General features: G+C 44.3%; 1 protein-coding gene across 2 annotated transcripts in view; it reads left to right on the top strand.

The window, feature by feature from the left end:
• The window catches only part of RFX4 (regulatory factor X4), a 106,953-nt gene that overhangs the window by 33,318 nt on the left and 60,045 nt on the right, over positions 1 to 13,590 (top strand). For both annotated transcript variants that reach the window (XM_083181666.1, XM_083181664.1), the window contains exons 2-3: positions 9,562 to 9,648; positions 10,995 to 11,055. In XM_083181666.1, the coding sequence (XP_083037792.1) occupies positions 9,562 to 9,648; positions 10,995 to 11,055 (148 nt within the window). The remainder of the gene's footprint in view (positions 1 to 9,561; positions 9,649 to 10,994; positions 11,056 to 13,590) is intronic.

Here is a 13,590-nt window from a genome sequence, read left to right as displayed (position 1 = left end):
CCTACCCAAACCCTCTTTTATCATGGTGCCCCCCCTGTCATTTTATCCTGGATCCGCCCCTGCTGCCCATGTGCATGTAATGAAGGGTATTAAACTGTCATGTAGGATCTATTGCTTGTTGCATGTGAAGACTTTGGCTTCAGGCTGCCCAGCTTGCGCTGAAGCACAATGTATATAAGCAATGGTTCCATCATAGTTTATATTGGCACAGACATCTTGCGGTCAACTTAAGAACTTTTACCCCCCACAGTGATAGCTAACAAGCAAGGGCGTAACTACCATATATGCAAGAGGTGCAGCCGCTATGGGGCCCAGAGCTGAAGGGGGCCCATTTTTACAGTCTAAGTTGTAGGTGATATGTACATTTATTACCATCAGTTGCTAAATAGGGGGCCCTTACAAACTTTTGCAATGGGGCCTACGGATGATGGATGATGGCAAAAAAAAAGTGTGCCTAGAAACGGCCTTAACCCTAAATCCGGCCCTGCCCATTACACATTATGGAACACACCATTATGCCCATTACACATTATGGAACACACCGTTATGTCCATTACACATTGCCACACACTGTATTGCCCATTACATAGTATGACACACACACCGTAATGGTCATTACACAGTATGGCACACACCGTGATGCCCATTACAGACTATGACACAATACGTTATGCCCATTACACATTATGACACACACACACCGTAATGCCCATTACAGAATATGACACAATCCTTATGCCCATTACACATTTCAAATGGCTCACCGGCTAGATGATAGAAGGTGCGGTATCTCTGCCGTTATTAAATGCTCCCATCTGCACAGATTGTTGCACGGCACGCCGGCAGGGTCCTAGTCCTACATACTCGTTGGCTGGGCAGGCAGATGCAAGCCGTCGGTACTGTGCGCTTCAAGAGGAATCGCCGGGAGTTTTACATTTCTGCAGCGGCACGTGAAAGCTTCGGCGGCAGCTGTAGTCTGGATTTAATGGGCGGCACATGGTGACTGGCGGCGACAGCCACAAGGCAGCGGACTCAGTGCTACTGCAAAAAGTTCTTCTGAGAACTTTCTGCACAAAATTGGCCCACAAGGCCATCGGCCCTTCTGGCATTTGCCATAAGTGCCAGATGGCCAGTCCGGCCCTGGTGAGGAGAGATGTCTTAGATCCTGGAAATAGACAGGGTAGTTTGAGGAATACTTGGAATTGGAATCCATAAGAATATATGATACAATAAAATTAATTATACATAACATTCTAAACCCTTTTATGTTTGAATTATTAAGAATATAAAGAAGAAAGATTACTGTCTGCTACCCACTCCCTCTCCTCTATTCTGTGTAATAACATACATACTATCATCAGTTCCTGGTGCTATCTATGTGCTTCCTATCTAATTGTACAGACCTCTCTCCTCAATACAACAATCATTCATATCATATTGTATATGACCAAGAGGTCATTTCTGTTCAAATCACCCCAGACTTTGTACTGTAACTGTCCTTCCTAATACTTCATATCACCCCAGACTCAGCAGCGATCCTTCATATCACCCCAAACAATATTGTTTTTTACTATCTATCGCTAAGTGTGTATGCTCCATATTGTCAAAAATGTGGGTCATTAATGATGTCCTCCATGTACAGACATGATTGGACGCGGCACATTTATACGGTATACAGGTCGACCAATGACTGTTGACCAATAGTTTTTGACCTTTTCACTGTCAACCTAGACACTGTAGATTTTATATGCCATAACCTCCAAATTAATAATCTCCTCTGCCTATACTGTAGTAGGCTCCTCCCCCAGCACCGGGGTCAGTCTGTCTGTCACTAGAGCTCCATGAAATTACTGTGCGCAAAAAAAGTATTAAGCTCCCTGATATAGCCAAGAGCAGGGACTTTCGGGGAGACCCCAATTCCCTATTTGCTAAACACGGAGATAGAAATGAATCGGGGGTTATCTAAACTTGAACAATATTTATGTCATTGTTAATTTCATTACATGATAATGCAATATTGTGATTATATTATAGTTTGTTTCTACAAAGCATTTACTTAGGTGAATGCAGAGCAGTCTTTATCCTCCAGGTGTCACTATTGCAATTGCTAGTTACAGAAACAAATTACCTACTTGCTTGCTTTTTTACATTGTATATTGTACAGATGGAGCCGCTTTCATTAAAGTCCCCCCGTCCCCACCGCCCGCCAGAATGAGGTGCGGGCGCACAAGACACTCGCGTGACCCATTCTTGGCAATTGGAAGCGCGAGTGCGTGAGACGCACACGTGTCGCTGTCCGTCCGCCAGCGCTCACCATGTATATCGATATGACGGGCTGACCAGTTTGAAACATGACCAATCTGGAAGTGTTGTCAGACCAATCAAATATGTTTTATTTGTATTTCATACTCTGCTCGAGACATAAGCAATGCTATTGGAATACCACCAATGTTCTAATTATTATTTTTATTAACATCATTATTTATTAATGTAGAGTCACCATATTACACAGATGATGTGTAAGCTTTCATATCAGTCTTCCCTTTTGTAGCTTACAATATTACTTCCTTAATACACAAATACTCCCTATGTTCAATTTTGACAGGTATCAATTAATCTAATGTGTATTTTATAGTTATTAGGTTGTTGACATGAGTTCCAAGGTCAGGCTTGAAGATTAAGTTTGACGTCTGTGTTCACAGCTTCGTTACAAATGATTAATATAAACATGAAAACGTTTAGCCTTTTCACCTTGCTCATACGTACACGTCTACTGTTTATTTTATGGTGTTTTCAACTTTATTTGTTATTTGGAAAGCAAACATTACCGCTCTAGACTTTGCATTCAAAGTTTACAATCAAAGTTTTCCTCCAGGACTTGCTACTGCATATTTGACTATTTTAAAAGTCGAATCTGCATTGTCGGAAACGGCCGCTGAATTGTCTAATTAGCTGTGATTTCTGACAAAATTTGTATCGACTTTTAGACTGTTTCCGAAAGTCGGAAGATCAGAACTGAACATTCAATAGATTGTATTCTCATTGAAAACGGATGATATTCCCAGCAATTGGAAATATCGTCCAGCATTGAATGACCCTTTGGAGTTCAAATTAACACTATAAAATGCAGTCATCAAGGCACCCGAATGGTCAAGGTTTAAGCAGGGCCGGCGCTACCCACTCAGCAGCTCCTGCAAAGCAGGGAGGCGCCATGCTGAAAAGGCGCTGTCTACCTCCCTGCTCTGCTAAAGCTGCCTCAGCCCTCACTGTCATTGCCGCCAGCAGCGCCTGTCTGACAGTAGCCGGCAGTATGGAGAGGCTGAGCAGCTCCCTGCACCGCGCACACACTGTCCTCCTCCTGCGACCTGCCCCCTCTTCCTCACTGACTTTTGCGCTGAGGCATGTAGCACTGTGAATGCCTAGATGACATGTCATGTCCGGATCCGCCCCCTACCCATTGCTCCCTGCGCCTGTCAGCTGTCAGTCAAATGACGCACAAGCAGCAGCGCCGCCTCCCCTTCCTTCCCTCTTCTTAGTGTGCTGTGCCAGTGCCACTGCCAGTCCTCAACACTCCGCCCCCTCTATCTCCTCCCCTCTTCTTCCATTTCCTCCTTCTCCCCCTCCTTTCCCCCTCAGTCACGAGAGGGGTGTAGTGGCATCCTCAGTGTCCTGCCAGATAGAAGAGGAAGGACTGCACAAGAGTTAAACCGTAAAAGAACAGTGAGTTTTTTATTATACATGTTTATAACAAATTTTTTCATAATTGTAGATTTTTTCATATTAATTTAGACACTTTTTAAATAATGGGCTGGGTTATGTGCCTAAAAGTGGCCATACACGCTGCAATCAGGCATCACATCGCACAGTACAAAAAGTATGTGCTGCATATACTTTTTGTACTGCTTTCGGATCGCATCGCACACACATTGCATGCATGCCGTGCGATACGATCTAGCCCATAACGTATGCGATTCTCGCAGCATGTATGGGCACCTTTAGTGCCTGCAACATTTTGCGGACACAGCACTGAGATGGTGTATGCATACATGTACATGCACCCGAGATCCTCCATAGGATTGCATACTCCCACAATCAGGCTGCAGCTTGTTGCAATGGCAATGTGAAAGGGCGCAAAATGTATGGTTTGCAGGAGGGCGCCGGACACCCTAGCACCGGCCCTGGGTTTAAGTATGTCCATGGCTCAGCACAGATGTTTAAATCAAATTGACTGAGCTATTAATTAAGTCACCTGTGGCCAAGCCTGGATATACTTAAAGCCTGAGCTGTTGGGATGCCTTTAGGACCACATGGGAACCACTTTGGGAACCTCTTCTCTAGTGCTGGGTACACACCTAAAGATTTATCTGTCCAATCTATTTGGTGGAAACAAAAATCTGGGGTACTCTTTACCTAGAACGGCGCCCATCGCGACCATCGAATGCACTAAAAAACGGGTGCGATGCGATGGCCGCGATTTCCCATAGGGACCAATGTTAAAAGTAAGATTGGACGCGATTTTAGTGTTCAATGCCTCAATGGGCCACAGAGCCCTAATAGTCCCCCTGAAGTCTGAAATGGCCCCCACAATTTTTAACGGCACCCCACGATCAACGTCAACCCGAAGCGTGGCGAGCGCAGCGTCGCCACGGACACCTGTGAAGCCCGCGAGGGGACGCGTATAACTGTTAAGGTATCCGCGTCCCCTCGCGGGGCTCGCTGCGCTCGCCACGCTTCGGGCTCGGTGGCTCGCTGCGCTCGCCACACTATTCTATTCTCAGCTCCACGCCGACGTGGATAGTGGGGGTATGAAAAGGTCGGAGGACGCGTACCGCTGCCCCTCGCGGGCTTGCTGCGCTCGCCACGCTTCGGGTTCACGTTGATCGTGGGGTGGCGGCAAAAATTGTGGGGGCCATTTAAGACTTCAGGGGGACTATTAGGGCTCTGTGGCCCATTTAACATTGTTTCCTATGTAAAAATCGCGGGCATTGAGGCATTTAACACTAAAATCGCGTCCAATCTGACTTTTAACATTGATTCCTATGGGAAAATCGCGGGCATCGCGTCGCACCCGTTTTTTATGTACCCGCGATGCCCGCGATTTTTTACCCCCGACGCCCGCGATGCTAATCGCGGGTGCCGTTCTAGGTAAAGAGTACCAAATCTGGCAATGTAATTGACCAAATGACAATCAAACATTTGCTCCCAAATGCTGGAAAAAGGACAAAGGTCGCTCACACAAATTAGTTACATCTGTTTGATTTAATAAAATTATGAGAACAATTGTCCATATACCAGCATTTGGGAGTAAATGGTGATTGTCTTTTGCTCTATTACATTTCAAGATTTTTGTTTCCTCCAGACAGATTGGACAGATAAATCTTTAGGTTTGTACCCACCTTAACACATTTAAACGAGCCTGGACATGTTTGACTCTAATTGCCTTTTTTACAATTCTGACACCATCTTTTTTTTACTTTCTAAAGTTTGATTATTTATAGCAAATGTTTTAAATGCTAGAACCAGTTGAATGGTTTGGTTTGAGAAACAATTGAAACTAATTTAGTTATTTTCTCATAATGTGTGTGGTGCCATTGCTACAACCGTTGGGACATATTGTAATGTGTCTCAGATTAGCATAGAGCAGGGTTGCCTACCCTCCGGTGGCACCCCCCGCATGTCCCTGGTCGCAGTGTAAATGACTGCGCTTCGTGGCTTTTCAGGAAGAAGGGGTGAGGCTAAAGATGCAAATCACATAATTTAGCCCTAGACCCTCCTCAAAGGGAAGCGGTACATCTGTCAGAACAGACTTAGGTCTACAGTCATTAGGTCGACCCCGGAAGGTCGACTGTCCCCAAGGTCGACAGGGTTAAAGGTCGACATGGCTCAAGGTCGATATGACTTAAGGTCGACATGGTTTTAGGTCGACATGAGTTTTTCACTGTTTTTTTACCCGAATGTAGACACAGTCGACATGGACACAGTTGGAGTTGAACCACAGCCCCTCGCTTCGCTCAATTCGCTCGCAATGCTTCGGGGACGGTGGCTCGCTGCGCTCGGCACACTATTTTATTTTCCCAACACGCCCTAGTGGATGGTAGGGCATGAAATACCGCCTGTCGGCACATGTCGGCTCAAAAAACAGTGAAAAACTCATGTTGACCTAATGACTATCGACCTAAAATCATGTCGACCTTGGCCCATGTCGACCTTGAGCCATGTCGTCCTTTAACCCTGTCGACCTTTAACCCTGTCGACCTTGGGGACAGTCGACCTTCCGGGTCGACCTAATGACTGTAGACCTAAGTCTGGTCTGACAGATGACCATTTCCCCCTCAAAGACCTGCAAATTGCATGATATGCAGTACTGGGGGCAGGGCCGGATTATAATGGGGGCACAAGGGGTCAGTACCCCTGGACCCCCCTCTAGCTAGGGGCCCCTTGTGGTTGGCATGTATTTTCCCCCCCCAAATTTTTTTTTTTTAGCTGAAGGTTTTGTGCATGGCAGTGGGGTAGTGCTGCAGTTTCACCTATTTGCCAATATGACAATGATTAATGGTGCTGAGCATCGGGAGCCAAGGCACACTGATTGCACAAGTGTGCAGTGCATTACTAAGAGTTGACTAAGTCCCATGACACTTTGCACGAGAGGGCAGAGGCTGAGACGTATGTGCTGAGCTCTGATTGGTGGAGCTCATTACATGCTTCTCAGGCCCATGGAGAACAGCAGTAGCAGCCTAGTCATGGGAGGGTTTTTAATCAGAGGCAGCACTGGGACAAACACAGGCTTTTCATGTGGTGGGTGTGTGTATGTGTGTGTGTATGTATATATATATATATATATATATATATATATATAAGTCCAATTCCTGGCACTCGCTTCCTGAGAGGAAATAATTGCTCCGGTGCCTCCTATAAGCTGAAGATCAACTTTAAACATGCATCTAAATAAGTAGCACTCAGGAGACTTGTTCTGCAGGTAAAAGCAAATGTTGTTTATTCCAACATGTTTCGAGCGGGTCTGCTGACGAGCAGACCCGCTCAAAACATGTTGGAATAAACAACATTTGCTTTTACCTGCAGAACAAGTCTCCTGAGTGCTACTTATTTGGATGTATATATATATACAGGTTGAGTATCCCGTATCCAAAATGCTCGGGACCAGGAGAATTTTGGATAACGGATTATTCCGTATTTCGGAATATTTTAATATTTCAATTATGTATTTTGAAGTATCTTGCATGTATGCTGTATAAACACATAAAATACACACAAATATATTTTATTACCACATAAAATACACACAAATATATTTTATTTGTTCAAAAAACAAGGTTTCAAAACATGAAACAAAATTTGTGTACTATCTCAGATATTGAATTTGAATGCCAAGCAATCATTTTCTTGCACATATATAGTGCCAGTTGCATATCATGTCACCAGTAGTGCTGTTACAAATGTCCACAGTGAGTTTTTAGCAAAAAATTATTATTTTTTTCACTTTCTGGAATGTATGGTTTTCGGAATAATTCGGATAACGGATATTCGGATACAGGATACTCAACCTGTATATATATATATATATATATATATATATATATATATATATATATATATATATATATATATATATATAGTTACCGGCACTCCAAGATACACATGACAACTGCCCGGGTGCTGCACTCAAAGACATGGTTCTATCCTTGAAAACTGAGTAAAATCTGAAATGTTGGAGCTGATTGTGTCTGCATAGTCATTTTTGTGAAGTCCAAAGGAGTGCCACTTACCACACATCTCTCTCTCTCTCTCTCTCTATCTATCTATATATATATATCTATATCTACTGTGTATATATATCCCCTGCAGTTACCCATTGACCAAGTTTATACTGCCTTTACTCTGTGTTTTGACAGTGTAATATTCTCCTATGCAGTTTGCGGCCAGTAATGACAAGTGCAAGGGGGCCCCCCTGTCTAAAGTGCCCCGGGCCCCCCGAAGGCTTAATCTGGCACTGACTGGGGGGCACCCTAAATTGCTGTTGACAGTCTCCTCTCCGGGCCTCTCCCGGAGAGGAGACTTTAAAAGTAGGCAACCGTGTCATAGAGGAGACTGTACAGTTTGTTTGATCAATGCTGGCTTTACAAGCGTTCCAGTAGGTAGTGAGGCTCAGTTTTGTGTGTCTGCATGGTAGCCAACTTTTTCAACTTTAGCCCTTAGTACTGTAGTTTTAATCTGTGATAATCATAAAGGGCAGATGACAGCATCATCGGCACCCCATAAAAAAAAAATATAGGAAAAGCACCACAAATTCTGGCCTACCCCTCACAAGGCATTTGCTGGTGCTGCACTGCCTATGCAGCCTCCATTATGCTCTTGTGAACATTCTGAGGGCCAATGCATTCACAGTGAAGGATCCTTGGCAACCAGACTGATTGCTGTTTTAGTGCGTCATACAATTTATGTAAATGATCAAAAAGTCTTACAACGTCTTTCATTTATTTATTTAACAAATGAGCAGAGGTGCTTTGGTATGCCCCTGTGAGCTCTCTTTTTGCTGCCATATAATCCCTCCATTTGTTATATTTTGTCATAACACGATATGCTGAGTGTTTTTGTAGTTATGTTTGCGACATAACTTTGATTGGTTCTCCCCAAAAAGAGCTTGAAAGAACAACTCTTGCCTTTCACTTGCTGTACTGGAAATCTCCCTGCAGCCTTTGTATAGTAAAGGACCACCAACAAGGAAGGGGGGTCGGGGAGGGGGGTGTTGTCTGGACTCCAGTGACGCCACCGCAATATGTCAGGAAAACTTTACTTTGATTGCTACTTTTGACTAATTCTGCGTAAAATTTATGAATGTATGTTCAACTAATCCTGTCCAAAAATGTCTGCCCTTTTTAAAACTAGTACTGTATTCTGTACACCAAACATTTAATAAATTGTAGTTGTCCTGGGACACCCTCTTCAATCAGGTTCCTGCTCCAGATAAATGTCCTGAGAAATATACATAAAGAGCTACTAAGCAGCAAAAAGCAAATATGCAAGTTAAATATTGTAGAAAGATTTAAAGCAAACATTTGCAAGATACCAATGTGCCTTTATAACGTGTAGGTTGTTATTATTATTGCTATCCAGAATGCACCAACATCTCACACATCACCAGTGGCATGCCTAATGACACCCAGTGCAGGAGAATATGTGGTACTGGTCTTGTAGGGGGCGTGGCCTCACAGTCCAGCACAGCTCTCTGGTTGGCCCTCCATACAGTAGCACATAGCCCCATAGCCTCATTGGCCACTGTGTATCTGTTATCACACCCTACCTTTATATCTGACCGCCGTTCCAATCTCAGATTAAACTCCTCATATTTTACCAATGCCACTGGACTGTCTGACTTGTTCCAGTCTTTCCTAGGATTCCCCACAGTACCATTTTCCCTCAGGATTGTCCCCTGAGTACAGTGCTAATATACCTGGGCCTGGACAGTAGTTACTGGTGTTAATTAATTACAGATTTTTTTTTTTTATTTGACTTGTTTATGAAGTTGTACTTATTCTTTTACAGAAAGCTGGATTGAACGGTGTCTCAGTGAAAGTGAAAACAAGCGGTATTCCAGCCACACATCCTTGGGCAATGCTTCTAATGAAGAAAGTAAATATTTCTATTGAGATTTTCCATCATAGACTAGAACAGCAGTGGTTAAACTGCCCTAGAAATCCGCTATATCCAGTTCAGTAGGCCACCATACTCATTTGTACTAAGGACCTCTACGGGATACTTGGGACAATGCTGTGAAACAAGAGGAAGGATCTGGCACACTGAATCACCTTCATTAGATAGCTGCCAGGGCCATCTTAAAGTATAGCTACAATGGGCATCTGCCTAGGGCCCCCACAATACTAGGGGTCATTGAGCAGCTGGGTCACACAATCAGAGCTGCAAGGCAGCTTCTCTACCAGCCTCCCAGCCTGCAGCTAGCCAGTGAGTTGCTGCCATATACGGATTGGTGGAAGGCTGGTGCCATCTACCAATCAGAGAGCTTACCATCATTCACCATATGTAAGCATGTGGAGAGACAGCTCAACACAGCACTATGGGCATGTTTTGATTTTTTTGCTTTTGGTTCCTGTTCCTGCATTTTTGCTTTTAAGATGGCTCTGATGGCTGACAATACCCTGGAGCCAGCGGCATTACTGCAGAGACACCCCTGAAGCTGTACATCCAAGAGACAGTCATGTTGTCATGGGTTGTATTCAGCAGGCAAAGCACAGAGCGCACTGCCATGATGTTATGGCTGTGGCGCAGCTTAGTGGTAATGTTAAATGAGTTTGTCAATGTGAATTTCAGCAGGTTGCCTACCCTTCTGGAATGGCCGGGAGGCTCCCATAAATCGGGTCCCCCTCCTGGCCCCCAAGGAAAGGTGGGCAACCCTCCCATATACCCCCCCCCCCCTGCATCTCCCCTGCAGCAGCGTTAATTTCCCAAGATCTGCAGCTTTTCGGGGTGGTGCCAAAGATGCAAATTGTGCCATTTATCCTCGCCCTCTCATCGATGACCTGCAAATTTCGGGATATGCCATACTGGGGGCGGGCCTTGATTAAATCTACATCAGGCCCTGCCCCCGAAGTGCTGCTGACAGTCTCCTCTCCGGACTTCTCCCAGAAAGGAGACTTTAAAACTAGGCAACCCTGAATTTCAAACTAGGCAAACCTGACATTTTGACACTGTCAAACCTTTTAATGTGTTGACCTATGGCTTGTCGACCAATAGTGGTAGACCTATTGACTATCAAGCTTCTTATTGTTGACCCTATGACCCATACCCACTTATGTTACATAAGCTTGTAATTCTTGACTATGCCTACAGGGGGCACCACAGTTTAATTGAAATAGTCATGTTCCCAATAATATCAACATTAAATAATAAACAATACTAAAAGCGAGTAATACTGGTAAAATAAAGTGAAAATATTAACCTGCTTCTCCTGCATTTTCTAGCAGACGAAGAAAAGGAAAACAGGGCATCGAAACCGCACTCCACCCCAGCCACTCTGCAATGGTAAAGATATATATTTATATCTCTGATATACAGTGTTCTATTGGTTTTAATTTAATAAGGGGGAGGAGTGGTGATTGGTAATTAAGAATGACATACTTGGACTCACTAGAGGCACTCCCAGGGCTGGCTCTACCCTTAGACGCCTGCCTAGAGTGCTGGGTCATGAGAGGGCGCCACTAAGTCAGCTAATCACAAAATTGATAAAATTGGTATGTGAATCATATATTGCTGACAGGGGTTTATATTACCATCCTGATTGGTCTGGTCGCTATTTGGATGTATCCAGACAGGGGTGACGTGATAGTGCCGGATTGCCCTATATTTTTTTAAGGGCTCAAGGTTCCCACTTTATGCAGTCCTCCTCTTACTTGCTGGAAGAATTAGGGATCATGCAATTATCCCAAAGAAATTGGTCCAGATGTTAATGGCGAGGGACATCTGTGGGTGGATAGGACAGGTCACTGTATTTTCAGAGATGGTGGACCGATTTAGTGGAGCTCAACGCGTTTCCCCAGAAAGTTATGCCTCCGGCTTCCTCAGGAAGTTTACATACTCTACCAGAATTTGTGATTTTCTGGCCATTTGTCAGAGAATATGAATGATAACTCACAAACTTTTCTTTCAATCATGGTTAGTGGGTGAGTGAAGCCATTTATTGTCAAACAACTGTGTTTACTCTTTTTAAATCATAATGACAACAGAAACTACCCAAATGACCCTGATCAAAAGTTTACATACCCTGAAGATTTTGGCCTGATAGCATGCACACAAGTTGACACAAACGGGTTTGAATGGCTACTAAAGGTAACCATCCTCACCTGTGATCTGTTTGCTTGTAATCAGTGTGTGTATAAAAGGTCAGTGAGTTTCTGGTCTCCTGAAAGACCCTTGCATCTTTCATCCAGTGCTGCACTGACATGTCTGGATTCTGAGTCACGGGGGAAAGCAAAAGAATTGTCAAAGGCTCTGCGGGAAAAGGTAATTGAACTGTATAAAACAGGAAAGGGATATAAAAAGATATCCAAGCAATTGAGAATGACAATCAGCAGTGTTCAAACTCTAATTAAGAAGTGGAAAATGAGAGATTTTGTGGAAAGCAAATCACATTCAGGTACACCTGCCAGGATGTGTGAGATACAAAGGCACTGGAAACTTGGTCAGAATTGATGGCTAGATGAATGCAGCATGTTATCAGAAAATAATGGAGGAAAATTTGCACTTATCAGCCTGGAAGCTGCGCATGGGACGTACTTGGACGTTCCAACATGACAATGATCCAAAGTACAAGACCAAATTGACCTGTCATTGGCTACAGCAGAATAAAGTGAAGGTCCTGAAATGGCCATCTCAATCTCCTGACCTCAATATCATTGAGCCACTCTGGGAAGATCTCAAATGTGCAGTTCATGCAAGACAGCCCTAAAATTTACAGGAACTGGAGGCTTTTAGCCAAGAAAAATGGGCAGCTTTACCATCTGAGAAAATAAAGAGCCTCATCCACAACTACCACAAAAGACTTCAAACTGTCATTGATGTCAAATGGGGCAATCAGGGGCGTAACTATAGCACCGCAGCCCCCGCGACCGCGGGGGGGGGGCGCTATGCATGTGCGGGCACCGGGGGCTGCAGTGCTATAGTTACGTTACACCCCGCCGCACCAACCCCCACAAACCCCCCCATCCCCAGTCTTTACCTGTGTTCAGTATGCGCTGGTCCGGTCCCGGCTCCCTTCTTCTACTGAGGACCACCACAAAATGGCCGCCCCCATATAGCACACAGTTCTCTGAAACTGTCTGCTGTATGGGGGCGGACATTTTGTGGTGGTCCTCAAAGCAGAAGAAGGGAGCCGGGACCAGCGCGTACTGAACCTAGGTAAGACTGCGGCGGGGCGGGTGAGTGGCTGGGCGCCCTCCCTTTAACGGCGGGGGGGGGGGGGGCGCCCAAAATGTAGTTACGCCACTGGGGGCAATACACATTATTAAGAACTGGGGTATGTAAACTTTTGATCAGGGCCATTTTGGTAGTTTCTGTTGTCATTATGTTGTAAAAAGAGTAAACACAGTTGTTTGACAATAAATGGCTTCACCCAACCACTAACCGTGACTGAAAGAAAAGTCTGTTATCATTTATATTGTCTGACAAATCACCAGAAAATCACAAATTCTGCTAGGGTATGTAAACTTATGAGCACAACTGTATATTACAGTTGTGGGGGGTTTGGGGGCGGGGGGCGCTGCCCCAATTTGTGGCAGGGGGGAGAAAAATTTGTAGTTACGCCACTGTTTACATGTAAAGGTTTAACACATTTTTTCTATATGAATTTATATAACAAATGTGAGAAATGCAAAGATGTTGGCACTCAAAGGGTTAAAAATCTCAATAACATGCAGTAATTGGAGTACAGTATTTTAGACCAGTTAACCATTTACCAGGTTTATGCTCCAGGCCAGGCACATGATAAGCAATGGGCAATTATTTTGCTTAATTCTGGCCAAAATTTAGCATTGTGGCATTGTATACCAACAAATTCCAACA

The sequence above is a fragment of the Crinia signifera genome, chromosome 4 (genome assembly GCF_055691185.1).
Source record: "Crinia signifera chromosome 4, ASM5569118v1, whole genome shotgun sequence".
In the NCBI taxonomy this organism is placed as follows: domain Eukaryota; kingdom Metazoa; phylum Chordata; class Amphibia; order Anura; family Myobatrachidae; genus Crinia; species Crinia signifera.
This window is presented reverse-complemented; position numbering and strand designations above follow the sequence as displayed.